The sequence below is a fragment of the Eretmochelys imbricata genome, chromosome 10, assembly GCF_965152235.1.
Source record: "Eretmochelys imbricata isolate rEreImb1 chromosome 10, rEreImb1.hap1, whole genome shotgun sequence".
NCBI classification, from domain to species: Eukaryota; Metazoa; Chordata; order Testudines; family Cheloniidae; genus Eretmochelys; species Eretmochelys imbricata.
In genome coordinates this window covers 39,931,537-39,944,839 of record NC_135581.1, presented here as the reverse complement: position 1 = coordinate 39,944,839, position 13,303 = coordinate 39,931,537, and the positions used below count along the sequence as shown (strand labels likewise).

The 13,303-nt window shown below is 50.7% G+C and overlaps 1 protein-coding gene across 3 annotated transcripts in view; it reads left to right on the top strand.

The window, feature by feature from the left end:
* The window catches only part of LOC144271730 (protein PML-like), a 41,314-nt gene extending 37,870 nt beyond the window's left edge, over window positions 1–3,444 (top strand). For all 3 annotated transcript variants that reach the window (XM_077829299.1, XM_077829300.1, XM_077829298.1), the window contains exons 8-9: window positions 10–157; window positions 1,024–3,444. In XM_077829299.1, coding sequence (XP_077685425.1) covers window positions 10–157; window positions 1,024–1,598 — 723 coding nt within the window. In that variant the 3' untranslated portion in view covers window positions 1,599–3,444. The remainder of the gene's footprint in view (window positions 1–9; window positions 158–1,023) is intronic.
* Window positions 3,445–13,303: the final 9,859 nt, after the last annotated feature.

The following is a 13,303-nucleotide window of genomic DNA, read 5'->3' as shown; positions in this document are numbered from 1 at the left end:
CTGTTGCAGCTCTCCAGCATGCTAGAGGGCAGCAAGGACTCCTCCTCATACCTGCCATTCGAATGGGAAAGCAGTGTGCCAGGCTCTGGGGTCGTGGCCAGCACTGGCTTTGCGGGAAGCACGTTGGTGTTCTTCGACATGAAGGTCAACAAAGACAGTGAGTCTGCTTTGCTCATTGAGAATCTCTATTAGCAGATAACCTGCATGGTATAGGCAGGGGTTAGGAGCTTCCATAGCAGCTCCCGCTCCTGCTCGGCTATTAAGCAATCCAGAGCAGATCTTTCTCCTGGAGTTCCTACAAACTCCAAGGCCGGTTCAGGTTAGACATGTGCAATCATACAGGGCTTCACACAAATCAGCGCCCAGCACCAAGAAAATCCTGAGGCTTTCATTCTGTGGCTAGGCCCAGGTCCACTCCCCCTTTGTTTATCCTTCTACCCATGATATTTCTATAGTGCCAATCACTATGGGGACAAGGTGCTTTACAGAGCAACCCAATGACTACTGTAATGACCCTAGCTGAGTCTTCACTGAACCTGAGCTGTATAGCTCCAAAGCACAGGTCCCTGCCATTTGCACTAAAGGACTAACTTCATTAGCAGGAGGCAGCAGCAGGGCTGATATCCTCTTATATTTGCCAGCCACTATAGGGACACAGAAGCACACTTTGCTAGTGTGTTACATCAGGTGAATAAATAATTGGAATCTAAGCCTTCTCTGATCAGGATCTCGCTTAGCTCTATGCACAAGCATTCTCATCTGCTTGGAAAGGAGACAGCAGGATGGACTAGCTGGGAACCCTCTCCCCCAATGCTGCCTTTACACTCAGGCATCACTTATAGAATGCAAAGATCTCCAGCTAGTAGGCAGGGGGTCCCTACAATACCAGAGTTTGACAAGAACTAAGAGATCACTTGGCCCTCTGACCCCTTTTTCTCAGCTCCCCATATCCCAGTTCTCTCTGCATTACCGATGCTGTATGATGTCTCAAAAGTTCCTGATTCTGCCATTTTCCTACTCCAGCACAGATGATCACTCAGCTGGCTGCAGTGAATGGAGAAAACAGCTTTAAGGCTGTGATACAAATCCCGGAGTCCGTGCTCGGTTTGATTTCCCAAGGTGTCTCCCTTGAGACAGGGCTAGAGAATTTTCTCTGCTACCTCCGCTCTGTTCCCAAGCCCATCTTAGTTGTACATAACTTCTGGACGTCGGAGCTCACTGTTCTCTTTAAAGCCTTGGATTCTTTTGCCAAGAAATGGGACTTCTGCACAACTGTCTGTGGTTACCTGGATACCCTGCCCTTGATTAAGGAAAAGATTCCCATGTTTGGTCTTTATAAAATGAAGAACCTGGTGAGAATGTACCTGCAGAAACCGCTGAACGACAGCAGTGCTCTGGCATCAGCGAAGGCCCTAAGGGATCTGTGTAAACTTCTGGAGATCCACACAGATTTAGATCCGAGGCCTGCACTCTCTCACTGCAACCTGGAATCTTACACTTCCCTTCAGCCTTTGCTGCAGGAGAAATTGCTCACCAGGTCTGCTGCAAAGACTCTGGCAATGCGCAGTATGGTCCTCTGTGAACTGCAGGAGTCATAGCAGGAGAGAGGGCTGCCAGTGACTTCAGGTCTCTCCGTGATCAGCCTGAAGGTTTGAATGATAAGTTATATTATTATTCCGTGCTGCTGCTGACGGTCGACCTGCTTCTGCTGGTGCCGTCAATTGCCAGTGTATCTGTGCTTTGGATAATCGAGCTCTGTATTTCCGATGGACACCTGGGAGGAAGCTGCTAAACAGCTCTCCCTTTTCCTAGCAAGAGTGCAACGAGCTGCAGCGTGAGGCCGTTACTAAGCTACCTCTCTTTAGGTGCTTTTAGCTTGTCAGTCACCAGACTGTCCCAGTGCTCTATCTGTCATGTATGATTAAACTACTTTTAAAACTAAGAGAGTCTCTAAGGTGTTCCTGGTTGGAATCTAACCCATGTCACAACTGTAGAGAGGCCTATTTGCTACACACGCCTTTGGAATTCTGGCTTCTTGCCCTAAACATGACTCTCTGAAATTAACAAGCATCTGATAAGAGATTTACTATCCCAAGCTAGGTTTTTCTAGTGTCTATCCTGCTCCCCAAGTCAGACTCTCCTCAGTTACAGAGGTATAAATCCTGATCAGTTCCACTAAAGATCTATGCAGTTATTGAATTCCTCTGATACAACCAAGAGCAGAATCTGGGCCACACTCACTTGCTTAAAGAGGAAGGATGGTGTGTGTGGAGGCATTGCATGGGGACTCAGGAGACTAGGCTTCAGTTCCTGATTCAGCCACAGACTGTCTGTATGACCTTGGGAAAGTCGTTTGATCTCTCAAATCCCCAGCTGTGAAATGGGGAATAATGAGATGTCCTCTCTCTGTTGTGACTATTTAGACTGGAAGCTCTTTGGGGCAGAGGCTGTCTCAGTGTGTATGTACAGCACCCAGTATAATGGGGCCTGCATCTCAGTTAGAGCCTCTAGGCACTACCTTAATGCAAATCATACTGCTCTCTAACAAAAAGCTACTTTCTTTTTGTGTGGGTGGTATAGTGGTGAGCATAGCTGCCTTCCAAGCCGTTGACCTGGATTCATTTCCCAGCCAACACAATGATGGCTTTGGATGATTTAGTTGGGGATTCGGGTGATTTAGTTGGGGATTGGTCCTGCTTTGAGCAGGGGGTTGGATGAGATGACCTCCTGAGGTCCCTTCCAACCCTGATAGTCTATGATTCTATGATTGAAAAGGACAGGAAGCTAGGCAGGATGGTCTGCAGGACTGCAGTCAGGAATCCTCTCCCTGGGAGAATATAGCACTGTAAGGAGATCACATCCAGCAGGAATCTTACAGCAGCGCAGGACAGTGAGGTACCCTAGAGGAGTGTTTTCGTCCTAGCCACCATTCAGCCCCACTGGCCAGTTTGATCGCTAACTAGTTGGTCAGGAGTTTAGTGCTCCAAGGGGAATTCCAGTTGACAGTGTCACAGAGATTCCAGTCACGGTAGTTACAGACAAGAGGAAGTTGCTAACCACACCAGAGTTAGCATGTGAAGAAGTCACTGTCCTGTGGCCTTAATATCAAGGAGATCACAACCTGGCCAACTTGCTCATTGCACAAGTCTTGCTGGAGTCCAGGCCTGCCCCCTTCCTATCCGTAATGCCAATGGGGGCAGCCTATCCTGGATGGAACTATGGGGACCAACCCTGCCCCTTCTGATGCCAATGGCCCCAGTCCTACTCCAGAACCAGCAGACTTTGCTATTCATCAGTAGTCACTGAAGAGTCTGGACAAAGACATTTCAGATCATGGATTGTTCACCAACGCTTCATGTTGACTGGTCACTGTTAATGATTCCTGCAGTATGATTTGTCGCCTAAACCACATGCTCTCATTTGCACTCCCTGAGTAGATATCTGAAACTAGTAAAATACCAAGTAAGAACTGCTGTCTTTCCAGCACTGTTTTTCAGACACCACAATTCATTAGAGTGGAAAGTTCAGGGCCATCAGGATTCTAAAACATTTTCACATGCTCACAGTCAACAAACCCAGCTTGGCTGTCAGGAGGGACGGGGGAGCAGGAGCAGAGTGAGTTCCCTGGAGGGGAGGCAGTGGGAACCTGCTGGGGAACAGGAGCCTCTGGAGTGAGAGTGCTGGGAGGTGGTGCTCACCTAAGAGCAGACAAAAGAATCCTGCAGCAGGCCCTGAAGCAGGAAGGACTGAAGGGGGCTGGGAGCTGCAGCCCAGGCTGGGCTGAGGAACTGTTTTGGTGTTTTGCCTATATGTGAAAAAGACAGCTGAGCCTAGAAAGAGACTCTGGATGCAACTGCTTAGAAAACAGATCAGGTTGTGAACATTACCTCAGCATCTGGTTTGTGCGGGTTGGATTGGCACAGGGCAAGTTACTGAGCTTCCTGGAACCATCAAGAAACATCCTGGCAGATCCCACCTTGAGATCCCTCACCACCTTGGCTTCATGGCTCTCTCACTTTAGATACCTCTGAGGGTCTCAAACCGCTTGATGCAAGGGCACTCCTCACAGTCAGAGCACCAGAACTCTCCCCCTTGCCCACAGTTGTCACAGACCAGGTCACTACCTTTGACGGTTATCTGGTAGGTGCTCAGGTTGGCCTGCAGATTGGCAAAGAGCAGGTTGTGCTGGTCTGGGATCCCACTGGTTTGTGGGATGGGAGTGTGGCAGATGGTGCACTGGCCCATGGGCTTGTTCAGTTCCAGACAGTTGGTGCACAAGTTGTGAAGGCAGAACAGGAGCTTCTGATTTCTGGGTTCTTTCTGGCATCCCTGGCAGAGCAGAAAATGGAATTCTTCCTCCATTGCCTTTGGGAACGAGAGAGAGAGACCATGGAACTTCCCCTCACCTGCATTTTCCAGCCAACTCTACTAATGAGCAGCTCTATATGTAGGGTCAGCGACACCTGGGAGGGGCAAGAAGGGTCACATGCCCCTTCCCAGATTTCGGGTGGGGGCAGGGGGGACACATTCAGCACAGAACAGCAGTGGTGAAAGGAGCAGAATGTGGGGCAGCCGGGGCAGTTTCTCTGGCATGGCTGTACTGCCCCCAGCCCTGCCCCCAGCCCTTCCATGCAGCTGCGTCTCCTGGCTGGGGTCTGTACAGCCCCACTAGAGGACAGGGCTGGGGGCGGGGCTGCGGGCAGTACTGGTACAGCTGCACCGGAGGAGCTGCTGGTTTGGGGCTGCCGCTCCCAGGAGCCAGCGCCACTCACTGGCAGCTATTCCGGTGCAGCTGTACCGGTACAGCCCCCAGCCCCATCCTCCGGTGGGGTGTAGAGACCCAGCCAGGAGACACAAACTGGTATCCGGCACAACGAGAGGACAGACTCCCCCCTCCCCCAGGTAACCTGGGATGGAGAAGGGCATGGGGAGAGTGCGGGGGGCCCAGGGCTGGGGTCAGGGTGGAATCATGAGGGGTGGTCATGTGGGGAGGTCACATGCCACCCTTTAGCTGGTGCCCGCCATTTAGTCCCTCCCATGAGTCGCCTATCCCACCAAAGTGCCCCCCAAACATGGGGAGAATAAATGGCAGTGACTTGCAGTGAGATCTATGAAGTAGGTGCTCCAGGCACCACGCGGAAGTATGATGTTGAGCTGGTTGGAAGCTCTGACTTGGCCGACCAAGGACTCAGACTGAAACTGCTCCCCAGCTGACAGCAGTTCTTCAGGGCTATGTTTCCTCCTGCTGCTGCTACTGATGGTGGCGATGGTAGGAGCTGGTGGTTCTGCCTCATTCACTGTCACCACGCTGTCTGCTGGGGACAAAGGTTTGGGGGCGCCAGGCTAATTGGAATGAAGTTAGCGGTCAGCCCAGGAGTGGCAGGGATCCACAAGCCACTGTCCAGTAAAGCTCTGATTAGTGGTCAGAAAGGAGTCCCCTAGTCCTTCCTGTCCATCCATCCTCTATTGGCCACATGTATAGCATGCGAACCCCCATTGTATCTGGTATTATATTAACCTGCTACAACATACAAACAGAGAAGAGAGGTATTGTGAGTCCTGTCCTGAGAGTTGGGATGATCCAGTGGTTAGGGTACTACTCTGGGACTTTGAAGACTCAGGTTCAATTTCCTACTCTGCCATAGGTTTCCTGTGTGACCTTGGACAAGTCCCTTAACCTGTCTTTGCCTCTGTATACTGGGTATAATAGCACTGCCCTACCTCCGAGGGGGGCTGTGAGGCTAAATACAATAGAAATTGTGAGGTGCCCGTATACTAGTGGGAGAGTCTGAGAAGTACCTAAAATAGACAGTCCTCATTTAATCTCTTCTTCCTGTCCTGGTGACCATGAAAGAGAGATTTGGCAACACTCACTGCACAGCAGCATCAGAGGTAACAGTTATCTCCCTCTGCTCACAGTCTCAGCTGCCACTCTGAGTTCACTGCTGGCAACAGACGAGCTGCTGCTGGGAAAGGGCAGGCATTCCCTGGGAAGAGGGATGAGTGTTGGAGGCTGCAGAGATGCACAGGCTGCAGTCGCTCCCAGGGAGGAGGGTTTGGAGCTGGTACACCCAGGGCCAGGAGGGGAACCAGGGTGGTAGGTAGCAGTAACGGGAAAGAGCAGTGAGGGCTGGGGAGAGGACAGCCCAGAGCAGAGGGCGGGCCAGGTACCCCTACGGGCCACTGAGGGAGTGGCCCCTGCGGCAGTGAATGGGAAGACTGCCTGGGGCTGCTGAAGGACAGACTTTGATATACCCCAGAAGTGGGGAACACTGAGCGACACAGCTGGAGGGCTGACTCACAAAGAGGATGCTGTAGTTCCTGGGACGGAAAGGTGCTTCGGACTGAGAGACGACATGTGCCCACAGGAAGGGACGTCGGTTTTGAGTGCTAATTCCCAGAGTGACCAGGAAGAGGCACCAGACAAGTGGGGAACGGTGCGCCCTGTGACACCCTTCCATGGAATGCGGCCAGGGATCCAGCATCGGGGTGGTATGGGGCGGGAGGGGTTGCCTTAATACGGGCTGTGCACAGCACATGGGGCGGAGGTTCCAGTGATTGAGCGCAGCAAATGCAGACTCCTGGCATCCCCGGGTGGATGGAGGGATTGTCTCAGCTGCTGCTTGAGTTCTTGTTGTGGAGGCAAGGCCACTTGGCCTGGTGCCCCGAGGCACGTCCCCCTGCAGGGCTGCCAGCCATCTCATGTGATGCCCCTGCCACACCTGCTCTCAACTGCGTCTCGCTGCCAGCTGAGCTGCAGGGATCGCTCCACTGTGTCTCTTGCCCATGGTCAGTCGGCAGAGCAGCACTGGGGCAGAGAGGCCCATGACCTCCACTCTTGCTGCTCCCCGTGCTGGGTTGGCCCAATGGGGAACAGCCATGGGGAGAGGGACCAAGGGTGGGGGGTGGCGGCGGCTGTAGCCAGCTGCTTCAATGCCCCCTTATGCTAGCTTTTCAGGGAGAGAGCCTGGGGTGCAGGGGGAGAGGAGGGTGCAGAGACCGAGGTGGGGCAGAATGGGGGTCAGGGTCTGTAATGGACAGGGACAGGATGAGGAGAATAATGGGAAGCAGGGACTGCTCCAGGATTTCCTACCCCCCCAGCTGATTTCTCCTCCCCTACCCCCAGCAATCGTCCCACCCCCTCGGACTGCCCCATGCTCTTCCCAGACCCATCCTCACCCCCCACAGTTGCCCCAGTCTCTCAATCCCTGCCCCGTGCTCCCCCCACTTGGGGGCAGGGGGGGCAGACCCTGATAGGGCACAGCGATCCGTTCTCATTGCTACACGTGGGGCTGCCTGGCAAAGGCGTGGAGAGGATGGGCAGGGGGCACATCAGGGCCTTGCAGACCTCACTGCACCCAGCAGCTGGTACCATCCTGGCTCCTTTAGGGACGAGCCTCCTTCACATTGAACACGTTGGCATCCCGGGCACCAGCCTGGCCCCCTACATGCTCCAGCTAATGGTTTGGGGCATGCTGCTCCGGCTCCTCCCCAGGGCCCCGCCCCTACTCCCCTCAAGATTGCAGCCAAGTCCGACCCTGCGCTCACCCCGTGGTAAGTAGAGCGACCCAGCCCCAGCCTGCTCCACTCCCTTAGCTCCCAGCCGCGCCGCCGGCGAGTGCTGGGGGGCGATTCCCCCCTCCCCTGGGCGCCTCCATGGAGTGCAGAAGCTGGCCACTTCCTGCGGGAAGTGGAGTGATCCGGCCCCAGCTCCCCTGGCTCCCAGCTGCACCGTCGGCGAGTGCTGGGGGGTGGCTCCCCCCTCCCCCCAAACCTGGGAACCCTGGAAGTGGAGCAGGCTGGGGCAGGGTCACTCCACTTCCCACAAGAAGGGGTCAGCCCTCATACCCCACGGAGGCTTGGGACCAGCCCCGCTCCCGCCCGCGGAGGCCTGGGGCCAGCCCTCCCCTGCTCCCGCCCGCGGAGGCCTGGGGCTGCGTAGGGCACCAAGATAGCTAGGGATGGCCCTGTCTGACACTCAGGCCCCATGTGTCTCCAGAGGTGCTGCCCAAAAGCTGAGCAGTGCAGGGTGCCGATCCCTGCTGGCAGTGCCAGCAAACACCAAGGTGCTGCCTCCTCTCCCCCCGACACACACACACCCCGTCTCTGCCCAAGACACTATAATGGCTGCAAAAAAATCTGGTGGCCGCATGCGGCCATAGTGGCCACATTTGAGAAACACTGAACTAGACCGTCTTCAGAGCCGTGGCAGGAGCTGGCTGTGCATCTGCTCTCAATGCAGGTATTTTATCTTTCGCTTGTCTTTAGGTGATATCATGCCATTTGTTTCCCAGGAAGCCAACCTGCCAGCTATACAGAAGGGGTGAGTGGATTCCTGCATGAGACAACTCCATCCCACCCCTTTTTGGAGAGTATTTCTGGGGGAGACCCGCTTTGGTTTCCCACACAGTACTCCAGACTGGATGGTGCAACAGCCATCAGCATCATGGCAGCAGAATGGTACCCTCCAAAGTCTTCCATCTCACCCATCCTTTTTGTAGGCTTTAGTTTGAATCCAGAGTCTATAGGTCTTGCTGTGTCATGCTGCCTCTGGGTTCGGTGTGATTGATCACCCGTCAATTGCAGACATGACTTTCAGCCTGGGACCTGGCTTTGATGTTTCTTCAACTGTACTTTCGTTCTTTTCTTTTGAGGGTGGACTCCTCTTACTTTGTCAGAACAGTTGTCTGCATCTTCAGCCGTTGGGTGTTTACACCACTTTATTTCATCAGGACAGGCTGGGGCTGGAGGTTGATTCCATCATCCATACATACCTCATTCACCCATCTTAATTAAATTAATAAGATTACAGCAGGGTTTTGCAAAAATGAAGGTTGCAGCAAGCTTTTACAAAATGGAGTGAGCATTTTAAAATGGAGTGTGGGGCAAGTTAAAATGGAGTTTGAGTTACAGTATGAACAAGTGTAAGGAATGGCAAACAGTGAACAGAAGTTACAATATAGACAAGTATAATGTATGACAGACAGTGAGCAGAAGTTACAATGTTGTAACAGTGCAAGTTTCAGCGATTTAAGCAGCAATTGGATTGAAAGTGAAACTCAATTAGCCAGTTATTGGGGTGACCAGTTTTATGAATGAATGTTGTTTCATTCATAAAACTTTGCTTATAAAGTTATATTAATAAAGTGAACAATTAAAAACAATTTAATTGATCAGTTCTACACAGCCACCCATCCCACTGGGGCTAATAGTCCCAGCATTGGAGGGGCTGCAGTTTGCTTAAGGTAGCAACATCATAGACTCCCAAAGCACCTGACCAAATCCAACAGAAACAAAAGTGTTGCTGCTTAAATAGCTAGGCCAAATCAATCAGTGAAATTCACGCTTTTCTTTTTTTTAGGTGAATGGGATGACCATTCATGTGCCTCTGCTCACTTTTTAAAACAAGCATTGCAGTCCATTGGCTGGCAGGCAGAAGTGAGGGAGGGGTTAGAGAATGGAGGTGTGTGTGTGTGATGCTCTGTACCTTAGGAGAACACCCAGCACCCCCATGTTCATCCTTGTAAAATGATTGTGTAGTATCTAATGCAAAGTTTGTAATGTCGGGTGTCTTCGGAAGGCTCATGATACACTGAGCGTTGTTGTTGTTACAGTAATGTTACGGGTTATAATTTCATGTATATAGTTATGAGGCTGAAAATGTGTCTTCATGGCTTAAAATAAGCCGAGGCAAAAACTGTCCAAGAGCAGAGGGGCAGTTCACACCTTATCAGGGCATGTGTGGGAGAAACCCAGCCCAGCCTCACAGGAACAAAGGACGCTGGCCTAGGCAGCAACAAAAGGATCTGTTGGACTGTCCAGTGAGTCACCCCCTTCCTTTGGTCAGTTTGGGACTGCGATTAGGTAATGCTCACCTGACTCTGAAGTGGGGAGGGGGACAGACACAAAGCCAAGAGGGAAGAAACAACATGATAAAAGGGAGAGACATTTGCCATGATCTTCCTTTCTCTTCCACCTCCATCTCCAGACAACACCACCAAGTGACTGAAGCGCTGATCAAAGGGGAGAGCCTGGCTGAAGGGCAACCAGCCAGCCTGTGGTGAGAAGTATCTAAGTTTGTAAGGGCACTGAAAGTGATAAGATCAGCTTAGAATTCATTTTGCTTGACCAAATGTAGTTTTGGTCAAGCAAAACTCTGTTATTCTATGATTCTATGAAATCTGATGTGTTTATGTTTTGACTTATAATCACTTAAAATCTATATAGTTAATAAATCATAGAATCATCGAATATCAGGGTTGGAAGGGACCTCAGGAGATCATCTAGTCACAGCAGGACCAAGCCCCAATTAAATCATCCCAGCTAGGACTTTGTCAAGCCTGATCTTGAAAACCTCTAAGGAAAGAGATTCCACCACCTCCCTAGGTAACACATTCCAGTGCTTCACCACCCTCCTCGTGAAAAAGTTTTTCATAACATCCAACCTAAACCTCCCACACTGCAACTTGAGACCATTACTCCTTGTTCTATCATCTGCTACCACTGAGAACAGTCTAGATCCATCCTCTTAGGAACCCCCCTTCAGGTAGTTGAAAGCAGTTATCAAATCCCCCCTCATTTTTCTCTTCTGCAGACTAAACATAGAATCATAGTCTTTAAGGTCAGAAGGGACCATTATGATCATCTAGTCTGATCTCCTGTGCAACGCAGGCCACAGAATCTCACCCATCCACTCCTGTAACAAACCCCTAACTTATGTCTGAGCTATTGAAGTCCTCAAATCATGGTTTAAAGACTTGAAGGTGCAGAGAATCCTCCAGCAAGTAACCCATGCCCCATGCTATAGAGGAAGGCGAAAAACCCCAGGGCCTCTTCCAATCTGCCCTGGGGGAAAATTCCTTCCCGACCCCAACTATGGCAATCAGCTAAACCCTGAGCATGTGGGCAAGACTCACCAGCCAGACACCCAGGAAAGAATTCTCTGTAGTAACTCAGATCCAACCCCATCTAACATCCCATCAAAGGTCATTGGGTATATCTACCATTAGTAGTGGAAGATGACTTAATTGCCAAAATTAGACTATCCCATCATATCATATCCTCCATAAACTTATCAAGCTTTGTCTTGAAGCCAGATATGTCTTTTGCCCCCACTGCTTCCCTTGGAAAGCTGTTCCAGAACTTCACTCCTCTGATGGTTAGAAACCTTCATCTAATTTCCAGTCTAAACTTCCTGATGGCCAGTTTATATCCATTTGTTCTTGTGTCCACATTGGTACTGAACTTAAATAATTCTTCTCCCTCCATGGTATTTATCCCTCTGATATATTTATAGACAGCAATCATATCAAACATGTTCTAAACAATCCCAGTTCCCTCAGCCCCTCCTCATAAGTCATGTGCTGCAGCCCCCTAATCATTTTGTTGCCCTCCGCTGGTCTCTCTCCAATTTTTCCACATCCTTCTTGTAGTGTGGGGCCCAAAACTGGACACAGTACCCCAGATGAGGCCTCACCAATGTCAAATAGAGGGGAACGATCACGTCCCTCGATCTTCTGGCAATGCCCCATCTTATACATCCCAAAATGCCATTGGCCTTCTTGGCAAGAAGGGCACACTGTTGACTCATATCCAGCTTCTCGTCCACTGTAATCCTTAGGTCCTTTTCTGCAGAAATGCTGCCTAGCCACTTGGTCCCTAGTCGTTAGCAGTGCATGGGATTCTTCCATCCTAAGTGGAGGACTCTGCACTTGTCCTTGTTGAACCTCATCAGATTTCTTTTGGCCCAATCCTCTAATTTGTCTAGGGCCCTCTGTATCCTATCCCTACCCTCCAGCGTATCTACCACTCCTCCCAGTTTAGTGTCATTTGCAAACTTGCTGAGGGTGTAGTCCATGCCATTCTCCAGATCATTAACGAAGATATTGAACAAAACCGGCCCCAGGACCGACCCTTGCGGCACTCCGCTTGATACCGGCTGCCAATTAGACATGGAGCCCTTAATCACTACCTTTTGAGCCCGACGATCTAGCCAGCTTTCCATCCACCTTATAGTCCACATATAGAATAAACAAATCTGTTTGTTTCTTCTACCTGAAGCAGTGCGTTTGGTTTGAAGCATGTCAGAAACTCTCCTTGGTGTACATATCAATTTCTTTGTTAAATTGCCAAACTCACATAAGTTTGCAGTGTCCAGCAGGCATAACTGGACACTACAAAATGGAAGTTCCTAGGGTTGTGTCCGGGACCGGAGATATTGGCTAGTGTCATTCAGTTGCATAATCCAAGCAGCATCTTATATGCCAGAGGCTGTGCGTGAACAGCCCAGGAGTGGGGGTTCTCACAGCAGAGCAGGGTAAGGCTGGTTCCCAGAGTCAAGGATTGGAGTGACCTAGCACATCACTGGTCCAGATAACCCCACAGGGGAATGTCACAGGGGGGCAAGAATATGGTTGAAGCATAAAAAACAGAAGAGCCAGGGAAAAAACAACCTATTTAGAATGAAGCAAAAAACCCGCAGTCTGCAACTTGGTTAAAAAAACCCACAAGGCTTAAAAATTGTAAGCTCAAGTTTGTTCTTTTCCCCATGCCACCATGGCAATGTCAGCTAGCAGTGGCTTCCGTGCACTGGATCAGGGAGGGGTGTCACACATCCAGCACCCTGCATATGAAAAAGGAACCCCCCACTCCAGTTCTGCACATCTGCTGACACAGAACAGAGACTAACTTTTTGTAACTACAGCTTTGCCAAGGCTGGAGCTCCACCCCTATCTCCCACCCATCCACACCCCAGTGTAAAATGCTTGTTGTTGCACTTGTTGCTGGATCTGTTCTGTATTAGTTCTTATGCTGAGCTCATTGCCATGATCTCTGAGCACCTTTCAGCTGTGCATTAAGTGACTAACTTATGTCATGTAGTGTTTGATGCTAACTCTGCCCCTCCAACAGGTCTTAGTGCAGAGGTGGAGAGACTCACACATGGCATGACAGTATGCTCATGCTGAGAGGTAGCATCACAGCCCTACCTGGACGGGATTCCTTTCTGCAAGGAGAGGTGGCTCTCCTCCATCTCTTAACACAAAAGGATGATTGGAGTCCTCCTCCAAACTTGGTCCAGGGCACACAGAGTCCAGCCTCTGCTTTAATAGCTGGTGACTAGTTGGCAGACACAGTGGACAAGAGGGCTGAAATGGTCGCCTTGTGGTTACAATCTCTTAGAGGACAATGGTTTGATTATTCCTCCCGTCTACCCAGCCCTATTTCTTTGGTTGCCTTTTAAAGTATGCTTTGGGGTGGGATTAATTGGGATGCCGTCAAACTGAAAAGTGATGGGCATGAAAAG